This window comes from Mustelus asterias, chromosome 11 (assembly GCF_964213995.1).
Source record: "Mustelus asterias chromosome 11, sMusAst1.hap1.1, whole genome shotgun sequence".
NCBI lineage: Eukaryota > Metazoa > Chordata > Chondrichthyes > Carcharhiniformes > Triakidae > Mustelus > Mustelus asterias.
The window spans coordinates 69491326-69508886 of record NC_135811.1 but is presented as its reverse complement, the minus strand read 5'-3'; the positions used below and the strand labels follow the sequence as shown (position 1 = coordinate 69508886).

The 17561-nt window shown below is 44.6% G+C and overlaps 1 protein-coding gene across 3 annotated transcripts in view; it reads right to left on the bottom strand.

Annotated features, from left to right (window-relative positions):
- Positions 1-9180: 9180 nt before the first annotated feature.
- Positions 9181-17561, bottom strand: part of kansl1b (KAT8 regulatory NSL complex subunit 1b) — a 150960-nt gene continuing 142579 nt past the window's right edge. For all 3 annotated transcript variants that reach the window (XM_078223702.1, XM_078223700.1, XM_078223701.1), the window contains exons 13-14: positions 15537-15789; positions 9181-10746 (exon numbers count right to left, since the gene is read on the bottom strand). In XM_078223702.1, the coding sequence (XP_078079828.1) occupies positions 10528-10746; positions 15537-15789 (472 nt within the window). In that variant the 3' untranslated portion in view covers positions 9181-10527. The remainder of the gene's footprint in view (positions 10747-15536; positions 15790-17561) is intronic.

Genomic DNA, 17561 nt, shown 5'->3' with positions numbered 1-17561 from the left:
GGGAAGAGAAGGATGTAGATGAGGTTCTTGAACAGTTCGACATTGGGAATGGGGAGGTATTGGAGGTTTTTGCGGGTTTAAAAGTGGCCAAATCCCCAGATTTGGATGATATTTAGCCCATGCTGCTGTGGGAGGCAAGGATGGAAATTACAGGGGCTCTGGCTCAAATTTTTAATTCTTCTCCGGCCACAGTGGAAATACAGTAAGAGTTTTAACAACACCAGGTTAAAGTCCAACAGGTTTATTTGGTAGCAAATGCCATTAGCTTTCAGAGCGCTGCTCCTTCGTCAGATGGAGTGGATCATCCATCTGATCATAGAAATCATAGAAATCATAGAAACCCTACAGTGCAGAAGGAGGCCATTCGGCCCATCGAGTCTGCACCGACCACAATCCCGCCCAGGCCCTACCCCCACATATTTACCCGCTAATCCCTCTAACCTACACATCCCAGGACTCTAAGGTGCAATTTTTAACCTGGCCAATCAACCTAACCCGCACATCTTTGGACTGTGGGAGGAAACCGGAGCACCCGGAGGAAACCCACGCAGACACGAGGAGAATGTGCAAACTCCACACAGACAGTGACCCGAGCCGGGAATCGAACCCGGAACCCTGGAGCTGTGAAGCAGCAGTGCTAACCACTGTGCTACCGTGCCGCCTGGGCATGACCGGGCATTCGGCCTCTGATATTCGGGTAAGCGTTCTCCAAGGCGGCCTTCGCGACACACGACAGCGCAGAGTCGCTGAGCAGAAACTGATAGCCAAGTTCCGCACACACAAGGACGGCCTCAACCGGGATATTGGGTTCACGTCACACTATTTGTAACTCCCACAGTTGCGTGGACCTGCAGAGTTTCACTGGCTGTCTTGTCTGGAGACAATACACATCTTTTTAGCCTGTCTTGATGCTCTCTCCACTCACATTGTTTTGTTTCTTAAAGACTTGATTAGTTGTAAGTATTCGCATTCCAACCATTATTCATGTAAATTGAGTCTGTGTCTTTATAAGCTCTGTTTGTGAACAGAATTCCCACTCACCTGAAGAAGGGGCTTAGAGCTCCGAAAGCTTGTGTGGCTTTTGCTACCAAATAAACCTGTTGGACTTTAACCTGGTGTTGTTAAACTTCTTAGTGGTAGGAGACAGAGGGTGGGAGTAGAAGGCTGTTTGTGTGACTGGGGGCCAGTGTCCAGTGGAGTACCACACAGGTCAGTGCTAGGTCCCTTATTAGTCACATGTATAAACAAAATAGATGATAATGAGTGTGTCTGTGTCTGTTTGTATGTGTGTGTGTGTGTGTGTGTGGGGGGGGGGGGCGTTGGGGAGGAGAGCTGTGATAAGTAAGTTTGTGGGTGACATCAAGATTGTCAGAGTGGTTAATAGTGACGAAGACTGTCTTAGGTTACAGGAAGATATAGATTGGTCAGATGGGCAAATCAGTGGCAGATGGAAAAGCACGAGGTGATGCACTTTGGAAGGAGTAACAAGACAAAGGAGTTCTCAGTGGACACCAGGAAGCTCAAAGGAACAGAGGAACCTGGGGGTGCTTGTCCACAGATCCTTGAAGGCGGCAGGACACGTTAATAGGGTAGTTAAGGTATGCTGGATATTTGCTTTAATCAGTCATGGCATAGAGTATAAGAGCAAGGAGATTATGTTGGAACTGTACAAAACTTTGGTTAGACCACAGCTGGAGTAGTGAGTGCAGTTCTGGTCACCTCACTATAGGAAGGATGTGATTGCACTGGTTGGGGGTCGGGGGGAGGGCGGGGAAGGTGGGCTGTGGTTGTGGGCGGGGATGTTGCCTGGGATGGAACATGAGTGGTTTTCTTTAGAGCAGAGAAGGTGGGGGGAGGGGGGATCTGATTGAGGTGTAACAGATTATGAAGGGTATGGATAGGGTGGCTAGGAGGCAATTGTTCCCCTTGGTTGAAGGGTCAATAATGAGGGGCCATAGTTTTATGGCGAGGCAGAAGGTTTAGAGATTTGAGGAAAAGTTTTTTCACCCAGAGGGTGGCAAGAGTCTGGAATGTACTGTCTGGGAGGGTAGTAGAGGCAGGAACCATCACAACCATTAAAAAGTACATGGGTGAGCACTTGAACTGTCATAATATTCAAGGCTATGGGCCAAGTCCTGGAAAGTGGGATTAGTGTAGATTCATTGTCACTTTGCCAGTGTAGACCCAATGGGCCAAAGAGCCTCTTCTGTACTGTATGACTAAGTGGTACTGAGTAAATTGTTTGAGCTGTGGACTAACAAGAGCCCAGTCCTGATGGACTTCATCCTTGGGTCTTAGAAGTATCAAATGAGAGTTGGTGCATTGGTTTTAATTTTCCAAAATTCTCTAGATTCCGGGAAGGTCCCATTCAATTGGAAGATGGCTAATGTAACTCCATTACTCAAAAAGGGAGACAGAAAGTGGGGAACTACAGGCCAGTTAGCTGAACATCTGTTGGGGGGTAGTTATCATGGTAATCAGGCAGAGTCAACATGGTATTGAGGGGGAAATCAGGTGTAACCAACCAACTTACTGGAGTTCTTTGAAGAAGTAGCTTACTGTGGATAAAGGGGAATGGTGGATGTACTGTACTTAAGATTTCCAGAAAGCATTTAATAAAGCACCACATCAATGTGGAAAATAAAACCTCATGGTCTTGGGGGTAACATATTGGCATGGATAGAAGATTGGCTAGCTAACAGGAAGCAGAGAAAATGTGTAAAGGGGTCTTTTTCAGATTGGCAGGGTGTTAACAAGTGGTGTGCCACAGGGATCAGTGCTATTTACATAAATGACTTAGATGAAGGGATGACTTGCCAAATCTGCTGATAATACAGACAGGTAGGAAAGCAAGTTGTGAAGAGAACATAGGCTACAAAAAGATATAAAATGCTGGAATATCTGAGGTCAGGTCTGATAGCACCTGTGGGGAGAGATGGAGCCGATGTTTGGAGTCTGATGGCCTCATTCAGATTCGAAACGTTGGCTCGATTCTCTCCTCACAGATGCTGTCAGGTCTGCTGAGAGTTTCCAGCATTTTCTGCTTTTGTTTCAGATTCTCAGCATCAGCAATATTTTGCTTTCATACAGAAGGATATAGACAGGTATGGTGGGCAAAGATCTGGCAAATTGGAGTGCGATGTGGGAAGTGTGAAATTGTTCATTTTGACAGGGAGAATAAAAAATAAGCACATGATCTAAATAGTGAGAGATTGCAGAGCTATCTGGGTGTCTTAGTGCATGAACATCAATGGCTATTATGCAAGTATGGAAAGCAGTTAGGAAAGTGAATAGAACATCACTTCCAAAACCAAAAGAGAAAACGCTGGAAAATCTCAGCAGGTCTGGCAGCCTCTAAGGAAAGAAAAGAGCTGACGTTTCGAGTCCAGATGACCCTTTGTCAAAGCTCACTTTATCGCTTATTGTGAGGGGAATTGAATACAAAAGTAGGGAGATTATGCTTCAATTAAATAAAGCATTAGAGTGACCACATTTGGAGCAGTGTGTACAGTATTGGTCTCCTAATTTAAGGAAAAATGTAAATGCATTGGAAGCAGTTCAGAGAAGGTTTACCAGACTAATACTTGGAATGGATGGGTTGTCCTAAGAGGAAAAATCAAGACAGGCTAGGCTTGTATCCACTGAAGTTTAGCAAAATAAAAGGCAACCTGATTGAAATATACAAGATTCTGAGGGGACTTTGACAGGATGCTTCCTCTTGTGGGAGAACCTAGAGCTTGGGATCACTGTTTCAAAATAAGGAGTTGCCCATTTGAAGTGGAGAGGAGGTGAAATGTTTTTCTATTAGAGGGTCATGAGTCTTTGGAACTCTCTTCCTGAGATGATGGTAGAAGCAGAGCCTTCAAATATTTGTAGTGGTGGATAGGTTCTTGGTAAGGGGAGGGTGGGGGTGATAAGTCGAGGGTCGGTGGGATACAAGTTTGAAGTTAGTATCAGATCAGCCAAGATCTTATTAAATAGCGGAACAGGCACGACTCCTGTGGCCTACTCCTTGTTCATATTCGCACGTCACTCAGCCCAGTAAACGATCTCTTCTTGAGATTTGGGAGAAGCTAATCATTTATTTTTTTATTCATAATTACCGGATGGGAAATTACCTGCTCCGGGAACAGTCCATTTGTCCAAGGGTGAAGAATTCCAGGATATTGACCCAATGACAAGCAGCGATTGTGATATATATATATTCAAGTCAGAATAGTGAGTGACTTGGATTGACTGTTACTGTTTTTCTCCTTCATGATAGTAGGGGTAGCAGAGAGCTGGCTTTTCCTATTGCAGTAGTGGGGTGGATATTGTGGGGCGGCCGGGCAGAGCCCAGCAGGCACAAGTGAAATGCTCCAGATTTGACCATCCTGAGTGTTGGTGCCAGGGAATTAGACGCTTGTTGCACATTCTCAGCCATATACCTGATTCACCCACATTGTCACAAGAGGTACAACAGTTGGTAAAGCTCTCTCCTGAATTACTCAATATTCCGAGAACACAATCCAGCCTGACATTCTGGTATTTTGCTGCAGGAATTGCTACAGTACTGGAGATGGTAATCTTTATATGAGATGTTGACATCTAGCCCCCTCTACCTGTTCTAACCCATTTCCAAAATAATCATGAGGTACTGTGTGAAAGAACATGATACATTCATTTAAGTCAGTCGTAATGTCTATCCGTGAGACAAATGAAAATACCAATAAATCCAGAAAGTCTTCAACTTTTTTTAATATTTTTAAAATTTTTAAACTTTTTATAAGCACAGGATGTGCTTAACATTAGGGTTGATTAAGTCATAAAGTCACTGCTTCTCTGCATGAAGAAAAGCCTTCTATACAGCAAGGACAACTAGAGCCCATACCTCCATACACAGCTTTCAAAAAAGAGAAAATATGTACAAAATAGAACATTTTTACAAGGCTAAGGGGTGCTACAATCAAAGCAGTCAGCTACAATTTTTATTTAATGTATATAAAAGATCAAAAAATTGATTTTTTTACACTTTTCAATGACCGAGATGGAAATATACAGACAGGCACAAAGCTAACAATGAACTAGCTTTCGACACCACATGGGAAGGAACAGGTACAACTGAAGGACAGTTTGAACAATTTTCGAAATGATAAGGGACGATGTCAGAGTGGAAATGGCCGCAGCGTCTGTAGGACAAACACCAAATATCACTTCTTTATGAAATGCAAGCCCAACCCCAGGGTTGCTCCAGCAGACTCTGCCATCCTTTACGACAGTATGCAAGTAGGTGGGCAAACAGGCTTCAACATGGCAGGTTGATCGATGGACAGGTTCAAATCTACAAGCAATATTCTTATGACTGTGCAAGCTTGAAAACAACTTGGGTGGGAATGGAGATTCAAGTGGGTCCTTACACACAAACATTTCCTCTCCGCTGTTTCTACCTTACTAGCATGAACCCGGTGGCTGAATGGCCTCCTGCTTTGCCAGAGTGAATCTATGTTACTTGTTACGCTGTTTCCAACGTACTCCCAAAATTCCATAAACAGGCCACAGAAAACCCAGTCTGAAGGATTAAGTAAGTACTTGAAAACAGATTGTTCTAAGAATAAATCTGGATGATGCATCTTAAAAGCTAACAACTCCACATGATCGCAAAACAACACTACCTCAACGGTAAAGTGACAAGTTGCCCTGGCTGAACAAGTACAAGGAGGCTCATGAATGCAAACATTTAAGCAAAATGTAAAAATACTTTGGATTCTCAGCTCGACTAACTGGAGACACAAGTCACACAAAGGGAGAACCATCACTGGGTGAATGAACAGCTGGTGTGTAGACAGGGCATTGGGATACACAGACTGACCTGAAATGCCTTCATGAAAATTACGATGGCTGGTTTTGGGGGGCAATTAATTGCTGATTCTGGGGGCGGGCGAGACTCGGAGAAGGGCATTCTCCGTTGACCTTGGGCAGGATAGTATGAACCTCGGGTGGATGTGCCGATAAAATTACACCCATCATGTTGCATTAACCCTCACAAGCACAGGAAAGTCCGAAAGATAGAACTGTGACCATAATAATTTGCTAACTGCATTCGATTGCACAGATTCAGTTGGAAATCCAGTTTTAAATCACAAGACTCGTTACACAAACCCAGGTTAGAAGGCAAATATACCAACCAAACTGAACAGTATGGTGTGCACTTTCATGCTGTTTCTTGACAGGGTGATGTTCTGAACAACTGATAAGATGCATTTAGTTTTTGAGTGAATGGGAGAATCTGCTATGCTTTTTACCAAGCTGTTCGTTTCTGATGTTCCGCATTCACAGAATGCTAAGCACTGAGAAAAGAGGAACATTAGTTGAAACCTAAATATAGGTTAACACTGATCTAGATTCATTCTGTTCAAATCTCCACACAGCAGTGCTACAGAACAGAGGTAAAGTATCCAGGATTATTGATCACTCATACATGACACAGTCACACCCAACGGCTATGTATGGCAGTCACACTTAGAAAAACATCTAGAGCTAAAGAACTTTTAGCACGCTTATTGAAAACTGAATGACACTCTTCAGTCCCAACAAGACCGATCTCCGATTACGGTTTAGTAAAGTCTTTCCTTTGGCAGACCACAGATCTTAACAGGTTTCTCGGATTTTGCTTTGCGGTTTTGAAACCCTCAATCACCTAACATAAATCCCGCAACATAAATGTTCCAACATGGAATCTGTTCCAATCGCAACAAGCTATGCAGCCTTGGGCAAACGCACATTTAAAATTTTATGACCATTATTGTGGCACTAGTTTGCCCAAACTGGATGGATACGCTGACTAAAGGCAGCTCAGAGGCAGGGTCCCCTCTGCGACAGCCAGGGTCCCCTCTGCGACAGCCAGGGTCCCCTCTGCGACAGCCAGGGTCCCCTCTGCGACAGCCAGGGTCCCCTCTGCGACAGCCAGGGTCCCCTCTGCGACAGCCAGGGTCCCCTCTGCGACAGCCAGGGTCCCCTCTGCGACAGCCAGGGTCCCCTCTGCGACAGCCAGGGTCCCCTCTGCGACAGCCAGGGTCCCCTCTGCGACAGCCAGGGTCCCCTCTGCGACAGCCAGGGTCCCCTCTGCGACAGCCAGGGTCCCCTCTGCGACAGCCAGGGTCCCCTCTGCGACAGCCAGGGTCCCCTCTGCGACAGCCAGGGTCCCCTCTGCGACAGCCAGGGTCCCCTCTGCGACAGCCAGGGTCCCCTCTGCGACAGCCAGGGTCCCCTCTGCGACAGCCAGGGTCCCCTCTGCGACAGCCAGGGTCCCCTCTGCGACAGCCAGGGTCCCCTCTGCGACAGCCAGGGTCCCCTCTGCGACAGCCAGGGTCCCCTCTGCGACAGCCAGGGTCCCCTCTGCGACAGCCAGGGTCCCCTCTGCGACAGCCAGGGTCCCCTCTGCGACAGCCAGGGTCCCCTCTGCGACAGCCAGGGTCCCCTCTGCGACAGCCAGGGTCCCCTCTGCGACAGCCAGGGTCCCCTCTGCGACAGCCAGGGTCCCCTCTGCGACAGCCAGGGTCCCCTCTGCGACAGCCAGGGTCCCCTCTGCGACAGCCAGGGTCCCCTCTGCGACAGCCAGGGTCCCCTCTGCGACAGCCAGGGTCCCCTCTGCGACAGCCAGGGTCCCCTCTGCGACAGCCAGGGTCCCCTCTGCGACAGCCAGGGTCCCCTCTGCGACAGCCAGGGTCCCCTCTGCGACAGCCAGGGTCCCCTCTGCGACAGCCAGGGTCCCCTCTGCGACAGCCAGGGTTCCCTCTGCGACAGCCAGGGTCCCCTCTGCGACAGCCAGGGTCCCCTCTGCGACAGCCAGGGTCCCCTCTGCGACAGCCAGGGTCCCCTCTGCGACAGCCAGGGTTCCCTCTGCGACAGCCAGGGTCCCCTCTGCGACAGCCAGGGTCCCCTCTGCGACAGTCAGGGTCCCCTCTGCGACAGCCAGGGTCCCCTCTGCGACAGCCAGGGTCCCCTCTGCGACAGTCAGGGTCCCCTCTGCGACAGTCAGGGTCCCCTCTGCGACAGTCAGATGCCACGAATTACACCATCAGGATTGTATTCACTACACACTTCATTACCAATGCTATGTTGTGGAGCACAAGTTTTTGTTCCCTTCCCTCCACTCCCATCCCATCCCATCCGAAAAACATAAGACCCTTGTCTCACTGCACCCCACAAGCAGATTGTGGACAAATTAGTTTCAGATGGTTGAGCTCCTGTACCTGTCTCTCTCATGGGAAGACAACATCTCTCTCTCGCTCTCCACTGGCTCAACAAACATGGAAATGGGTTGCAGCAAGCAGTCCCAGTGAAGGAGCAGAGACTGCCACATAGTGGTCAAGCTGTCTCCATGCCAGTCTAAATAAGTAGAATGGTTGGATCTTGGAGGAGTTTGGCTTTTATTGTTGCTTGCCACTTGCTGACCCAGGAACAGGCTGCATCAGATTCAGATGAATCTCTGTGCGGAATTCACCTGCAGCAGGCAAGGATGAGTCATTTGCTTTGCTGACCATCTGTTTTTAAAGAACAGTCTAATCCTGCAGAGTAGCCCTGAAAATACAGTAAACAGTGGCTGGAAGGATTCTTCCCCCAGGGAACTGGCTTTAGAACTGTCAAGTCCTACATTAAGTGGAAGTCAATGCCTTTCGGTGATCAATATTTTGTGTCAATAGCTGTACATTATCCCCCAGTATCGCATTATAGAGTTCTGTATTTAATTCAGGTCTCTATTGTCATAAAATGGAAAACAAGGATACCAAAGTAAGGTACCAGTCAAGATGGAGCACCTCCAACCTTCATAAATCTTATCCAGAAGTGAGTAAAGTACTACTGTTCAAAAGGAGGAAATCAGAGTGTACAATTCCACAAAACCCAAGTCTCCTCCATTCACGATGGCTCCCAGAAAATATCGCAACAATTCCACCATAGAATTGGCGGTGTTAATGGAGATTCAAATTCCCATCCCTCAACATTAACAGCCTGTAGGTCAGGAAGCTAGGTAAAGAATGAGGTGGAGAAATGATAAATGCATGAAGGGAGATGAAAATAGCAGCTTACTGTTTTGGAGGAGCAATTATGACAAGTCTCTAAATTAACTGGCCTCTTCTCATCCAAGGTGCTCTCTGGCCTGCTGTGTATTTCTTGTGCTTTTCTACTCTTTTTCTTCTGGGGTTTTACTTTTACATTACAGCCCTGGTGCAGGAAGATTCTGTTCTCAGCATTTAAAATCCCATCTTAAACAATCACAAGTTGGCCCTAGTTTTGTTTTCAAGTGCATTCCAAGTGACATAAATTGCTGCAGCCCCCACGGTTCTGTACTGTAGCACCTCATTTAACGCAATATCCTGATCAAGTCCTGAAGTAACTGTCTGAAGATTCAAGCAGAATGGAACTATGTACTGAGAAAATTAATCTTTGATTATTTCAGCATGGAATCCACTGCTCAGCACAGCTTATTACCAGCAATTCAGAGGGGAATAAATGGTAACGAGCATGCCCAGTTGCTGATGGTTTTTTGCCTATTCTCTGATTGTCTGTAGTGAGAACACCTTCACACAGCTCCTTTCAAGATGACTACACACCTGTCACCTCCTTTAACATAAGGGAGGTGAAGCAGCCACAAGAGTTCTGAGCTGTTTAAAAGTGTAAGGTTATTTGTGATGATACAAATGGAATGCTTTCTGTACATTTATTGCCATTTCAACCTTGTTCCCACAGGCACCTGAGACAGACATAATAGCTGGTCACTATTGGGATTTGACCATGAGTCTTTCAAATTGCCAACTCTTAATCGGACATCTGATTCCAGGCTGCCACTGCACTAGTTCTAAAGCAGAATGCAGAAACCAGTAAGGAGCCAGCATCAGCATGGATCCAACTGCCAAACCATTCAGAACTATACAGCAATCTGCTTCCCCCTTTGAACTCAGTTAGCTCAGGAAGTGCTCGTGGCCATGGCATTAGCAACTCACCAAGTCTAGAATAAATCCAATTCAAACCTCGATGGGGTTTTGTTTCAATTTAATCCCTGGAGTGGAGCTGCTGCCTAAGGTGCACTTTGGTTGCTGCTTCCTTCACAGCTCAAAGTAGGAAGTGATGCAGTTTGTTTTAAAGAGTGAAACATTTAGTCATCATAGCCGCCGATGAGAAAATGGCAAAACACAGAAACAAAAATAATTACAAAACAGGACTGCTTTTAAACATTAATGTCTGTGTGCTCCATTGTTGATTTAGGAGATCAATAATCACTACACGCAACCAAATGAAGTTAGCAACTTTGTTTACAGGTCTACTGATACAGCCCAATACCCGAAATATCAGTTAATCCAGCTTTTACCCTAGAATCTAACATAACCAAACTAACCTCTTCATCGTGATAACTGTGGCCGGTGACAAAAAATTTAATCTAAGAAAGCTATCTAAAATGGACTCTAAATTCACTAAAAACTGTGAATTTTGTTTGGGTGATGTTTGAATATCAAACGTCAAGAACAAAGTGTAGTTGCCACTAAAGTTTGTTTATCTGTGTGTGAGCCGCAGAGGTACAGAATGTCTCTGTTTGTCATTGTGCTGAACCGAGGACAGTGCACCACTGTCTGTCTCCTTGCTTCCTCTGCTGCTTCCTGATGATCGGCGACTGTTTCTGGTCTGTCTGTGGCTGGTTTCAGTTCGACTCTCACGTTCAGTGCCAGGATCAAACGCCAGCGGGAATGTTCGCTTCTCCCATGGTTGAACAGTCTGGAATAAATCAGAGATGTTGATTACAGACACAACACAGTGTCACACCATTATACATACTCATCAGGATAGTCCAACTGCCTTTCACCGCTGCCCACCTTGGATGAAATGGGACAAAGCTTTACCTTTGCTTTAAGCACAGTGTAAAATATGTCTCCTACAAAGGCATTAGGTACTTGTGCCGAGGCCATGAATCATGAAATGAATCTGCACAGGGATAGTGCAGCTCAGACTAAAATTCACTCAAAGACCATTGAACAGCGAATGTTTGAAATGGCGCACAGTTTTTCTTTTATTCTTTCATGAGTGTAGGCGGTGCTGATAAAAGCAGCATTTGTTGGCCATCTCTAATTGCCCTTGAACTGAGTGATTTGCAAGGCTATTTCAGTGGGCAGTTAAGAGTTAACCACATTGCTGTGGGTCTGGAGTCACTTGTAGACCAGATCAGGTAAGGGCGGCAGATTTCTTTCCCTAAGGAACATTAGTGAACCAGATAGGTTTTAAAACAATCGACAATGGTTTCATGGTCATCATTATGGAACGTGGCTACTCAGTCCGGATTTTAACGGAATTTAAATTCCACTAGCTGCCATGTCCCTGAGCATTAGCCTAGGCCTCTAGATTTCTAGTCCAATGACATTACCATTGCACCACCACCACCTGACTGAAAATGGTTGGGTAGAGGGAGCTTTACTCTGTGTCTAACCCTTGCTGTTTTTGCCTCTTGGAGTGTTCAATGAAACAGCATTTGGGAGGCTTTACTCTATCGAACCTGTGTTGAAGCTGCGCTGGCATTGTTTGATGCTGAGTCTCAAGTGAAAAACTGAAGAGACTGAGTGAAGGGGCTCACAGCACATGAGAAAAGCATGGATGTTAGAGAACTTGGGGAAATAAATAGTGATGTCTTGAGGAGTGTACATATTACAGAGGAGGTGGTGTTGGAAGTCTTAAAGCGCATCAAGATAGATAAATCCCCGGGACCTGATGAAGTGTATCCCAGGACATTGCGGGAGGCTAGGGAGGAAATTGCAGGTCCCCTAGCCGAGATATTTGAATCATCAATAGTCACGAATGAGGTGCCTGAAGATTGGAGGGTGGCAAATGTTGTGCCTTTGTTTAAAAAGGGCTGCAGGGAAAAACATGGGAACTACAGGCCAGTGAGCCTCACATCTGTGGTGGGTAAATTGTTGGAAGGTATTTTGAGAGACAGGATCTACAGGCATTTAGAGACACAAGTACTGATTAGGGACAGTCAGCATGGCTTTGAGAGTGGAAAATCATGTCTCTCAACTTTGAGTTTTTTGAAGGGGTAACCAAGAAGGTAGATGAGGGCAGTGCAGTTGATGTTGTCTACACGGACTTTAGCAAGGCCTTTGACAAGGTACCGCATGGTAGGTTGTTGCATAAGGTTAAATCTCACGGGATTCAGGGTGAGGTATCTAAATGGATACAAAATTGGCTTCTTGACAGAAACCAGAGGGTGGTTGTAGAGAGTTGTTTTTCAAACTGGAGGCCTGTGACCAGCGCTGTGCCTCAGGGATCAGTGCTGGGTCCACTGTTATTTGTCATTTATATTAATGATTTGGATGAGAATTTAGGAGGCATGGTTAGTAAGTTTGCAGATGACACGAAGATTGGTGGCATAGTGGACAGTGAAGAAAGTTATCTCCAACTGCAACGGGATCTTGATCAATTGGGCCAGTGGGCTGACGAACGGCAGATGGAGTTTAATTTAGACAAATGCGAGGTGATGCATTTTTGTAGATTGAACTAGGGCAGGACTTACTCAGTTAATGGTAGGGCATTGGGGAGAGTTACAGAACAAAGAGATCTAGGGGTACATGTTTAAAGCTCCTTGAAAGTGGAGTCACAGGTGGACAGAGTGGTGAAGAAGGCATTCGGCATGCTTGGTTTCATCAGTCAGGACATTGAATACAGGAGTTGGAATGTCTTGTTGAAATTGTACAAGACATTGTAAGGCCACACTTGGAATACTGTGTGCAATTCTGGTCACCCTATTATAGAAAGGATATTATTAAACTAGAAAGAGTGCAGAAAAGATTTACGAGGAAGCTACCGGGACTTGATGGATTGAGTTACATGGAGGGGCTGGATAGACTGGGACTTTTTTCTCTGGAGCGTAGGGGTGACCTTATAGAGGTCTATAAAATAATGAGGGGCACAGATCAGCTAGATAGTCAATATCTTTTCCCAAAGGTAGAGGAGTCTCAAACTAGAGGGCATAGGTTTAAGGTGAGAGGTACAAAAATGTCCAGAGGGGCAATTTTTTCACACAAAGGGTGGTGAGAGTCTGGAACAAGCTGCCAGAGGTAGTAGTAGAGGCGGGTACAATTTTGTCTTTTATAAAGCATTTAAAGAGTTACATGGGTAAGATGGGTATAGAGGGATATGGGCCAAATGCGGGCAATTGGGATTAGTTTACGGGTTTAAAAAAAAGTCGGCATGGACAAGTTGGGCTGAAGGGCCTGTTTCCATGCTGTAAACCTCTATGACTCTATCGTTTGTGGCAGCCTCAGAGTACTCCAATGTGAGTTGTGGTGGGCAGCTCAGCAGCAACCTGAGCAAGATCATAAAGAGAGCAGGGATGGGGACACCGCTTAGATACGGAGCATAATCTGGTCAAAACTAATGGGCAGAAATTCTCAGTGTTAGCTCTCCAGAAAGAGGTTTTTATTTATCCAAGCTTAGATGTGTGATTGGATGGGCTTTTGGATCTTTCCTGTGCCAAATGATTACCTTAGTTAGCCTAACAGATGAAAGGAATAGACCAGGTTCAAAATCACACTATGCATGTATTGCCACACCAATCACATTATCCAGATTCAATGTTTGGATGCATTGACCAGCTCCACCCAACTAAACACACAAAAGGGCCCAATGCTATAATAATTCCACTTATATCAGCTATCAGCACAGCATTAGCACACAGGAAGCAGCCTCCAGTCTACTGTCCCCATGCTGGCTTTCTCAAAGAGCAAATTGCCTCCTACCCAAGACTCTTTCAATGATTTCCCTTTTCATGGATTCTGCTTTCGCTACTGTTTCTCTAATGCATCCCACGTCCTAATGACCATTTGTGAAAATAAATCCTAAATGCTCACTTCTCTTTGGTGATTTTAAGTTTACGTGCTGGCTACCAATGAGTGAAAATAATTTTTTGCCTGATGTACTTCTTCAAAACCCTTTAATAATTATTTTAACACTTCAATTGTGTCATTCTAGTTTCTTTAGTCTGAAATAAAACCTCAGATGCAACTTCGCCATGGTCTCGACACCTTTCACCTAACCTCCCCCTTTGTTCTTTCCACTGATAATCAGTTTGTTTCTGCTCATTACCCATTCGCCACATAGATGAAAATCTTTTATGGCTGAGTTACTATCTTTCATATTTTGACAATATCTATTGATGCTCTCTTTAGCTACTAGTTTTTACTTCTAAAATATCCTTTTGAACTTTTTCACAACAGTAAAGTATAATTCCTGATATAACTTTCACTGGCTCCTTTGCATAGCTCTTACACTGATGGGCTGTCCAGAACCTCACCTGGAACTATAACTGTGGCTAATATTTTGTACAAATTCAACACTTGTTCCTTGTTTTCTCAATCCTAGTTCAGCGGTAGCAGTTGCACACAAGTGAGAAAGTTGCGGATTCACATTACAATCCAGAGATTTAAGTGTGCAATTTGGCTTATACTTCAGTGCAGTACTGAGGGAGTGCTGTATTGTCTGAAGTGCGATCAGTCAGATGAGATGTTAAACCAAAGTCCCATCTGCCCTCTTCAGTGGGTGTAAGAGATTGATTGCACCATTCGAAGACAGCATGGATGCTTTCATTGGTATCTTAGCCAGAATGCAAAGAACAGTACAGCATTCAAGGAAGCCCATTTTGTCCATCATTCCTGTGCCAATTCTTTGAATATCCAGATCAGTTCTAAAGATCAACATCACAAATAAACGATCTGGTTATTTCCCTCACTGCTGTTTGTGGGATATTGTTTAGAAACTGGCTGTGAGAATATGTTCAATGCCATGGTGTACAAATCCCAGGATGCCATTTATCTTCATGGCAATCACTAACTGCGCTCCGAGATTAGGAGATTTGCTGTCCTCAATCGCTCTGCTGTTAAGAATCTTACCTTTTCATTTCACTGTTCTATTTTTCAAATTGCATCTCATATTGTCCTACACCTATCTGCCCACTCTGTTATCTTGTGAAAGAATTCTTCCTCAGATCAACAACAAACTTCAGTCCCATTCCTCTTCTGTCTTTATGCAAACCAAAAGAAGCCTCAGAATTGATCACCAGTATATCTACATCCACTAATCTAAAGAATCCTCACTGTTTCGCTTCACCAATCATGTGGGGACCTTGTGGCTAATGTTCTACAATTCTCTGACACAGCACTTACCAAACGTCATTTGAAAATCTACATGTACAACATTCATTTTGCCCACGGATTGTAACTTCTGTAAAATTGCAAACCAGGCAAGGATATTGTGTCCTTCACAAACCAATGCCCACAGCTCTTGAACAACCAAAGTCAGAAATTTTCTGGCTTAGCTTGTTCTCCCTTCGTTAACAAGTATTAACATCTACCACCTGTCCTTTTGCCGAATATCTGCGCTCTCTCGCCCTGGTGACCTTGGGATAATAAACAATCTGCTATGAAAGGTGTCTTTAAGTCAAACAGTTTGATATCAGACAATGGGCCAGTTAGATTTTAACAGTGCAATATTTTACACCTAGTTTGACTGCTTGTTCTCACCTGCTCTTCGTGACCAAGATCTGGAGTTGAACATCGTGTATCCTCATTTGAGACCCGTCCAGCACTCTCTCGAGAAAGAGAAGAATAAAACATGTCTGGGCTGACCGGAGGTGCAGAAGGGCTGCAAGGTGAAGGTGTGAGGGGTAAATCTCCAAGACTGTGGAAGCTGACGTCAGGGGAAGCAGGTTGAGGGGTCGAAGGATTTGTGTTACCGGGCTGAGGGGTGGAATGTTCATCTGTCGATTTGTAAGATCTGTGATTTGGGAAATAAAAAAACTTCATCACATCACAATCACTCCACCCACAAGGTAGATTCCTGCCTCTGTCAGCCGAGGGATGAGAGTGAAGTCTAGGTGCTCAATTGCGTAACATTAACAAAGAGACTTCAGGTTCAGAAAAAATATATAGAAAATGACTTGAAAACAAAATAGCCATTATAAAAAATAAGGATTGTGTGAAAACAATATCAGGGCAGAGTTTATTTCCCAATCGAAAGCTCGATACAATAATGCAAGTAGCAAAACAGGAAGCACAAATTCAACTGAAAAGGTGTGACATAGTGGCTTGAGATCTGGCCACAAACTGGCCATGGCTAAATATTCTGCATAATAAAGGTTCCAAGGAAGATGGAAGAGTAGCAGCAATATTGACAAGGGATACTATTACAGCATTATTGAGAATCAGAGTAAGTGGGCTGTAGATATACTGGACAGAACCGAGAAACGCAAACAAGACTTAAGAGTTGTCGGAATAATATATTCTTGAACCAACAAGAGAACAGGTTTGGTACTGAGTTCATCAATAATCTAATAGCAAGGGAGCAACCAGCTGACAGTGCACACAATGATTGAATTTGATATTATTGAGAAGAGGAATGAGCCAAGAACCAAAGTTTTGAATTTAACCAAGATTGACTCTGGAGAGATAAGTCAGAAAATTACTATAACAGACTGAACAGAACTACGAATGGATAAAGATACAGATGAACACAAGGCATTTATCAAAAAATAGGACTGGTGTAACCTGTAAGAGGAGAAAGGCTATATTTTTGTAAACAAGCCTGGTCAACAAGGAATGTGAGAGATCAAACCAAAAGGCCTTGTACAAAAGCAGAGAACAGTAGAGATTCACCATAATGGGTAAAAGGATACAAACCAAAATCAATACCAGAGTAGCACAGGAGGAGACCATTCAACCCATTAGATTCACAAAGGCTCTTTTGACAAACAGTTCACTTCATCCTGTTCCTTTTTCAATCAAGATCTAGCCAATGCTCCTTTGAAGGTTCCAGCAGCTATCAGGCACTGCGCTGCAAGTCCTAACCACTCATTGTGTAAAGAAATTTCCTTTCATGTCAGCCTTCTGATTATCAATACTTCGACCACTGGAAACAGTTGCTTTTTATTCAATCTATCCAGTCCTTCAAGAATTTGAATTCCTCTTCCTCACTGTCTCTGTTAAGGGGAATAACCCAAGTTTCTCCAGTCAATCCACATTGCTATAATTCTGCATCCGTGGAATCATTCCAGCCAATCCTTTCTGCATCCTCTCCAAAGCCTTCACATCACTCCTCGAGTGTGATGCCCAGAATTGGGGACACTGCTCTAGCTCATGTTTTATATAGGTTCAGCTTTTGTATCTATGTTTCTATTTATAAAGCCCAGGATTCCATACATTTTATTCTTAACTGTTTCGTTAACCTGTCCTGCCACTTGCAAAGATGTACACAAACATGCCCACGGTCTGTCTATTTTGTACCCCCTTTAAAATTTAGCACGTATTGCATCTCAATTTTTTTCTATCAAAATGCATCACCTACACTTGTTCATCAACCATGTGCCCGCCCATTCCACCAGCCTGTTTGTCTTCTTGAAGTTTATTCCCATCCTCATTCTTCATTACTCCTCCCAGGTCTTATGTCATCTGCAAATTTCAAATTATGCCCTGTCTTCACAAATCAAGGGGGATCAGGATATTGAATTCAATGATCAGCCATGATCAGGATGAATGGCGGAGCAGGCTCAA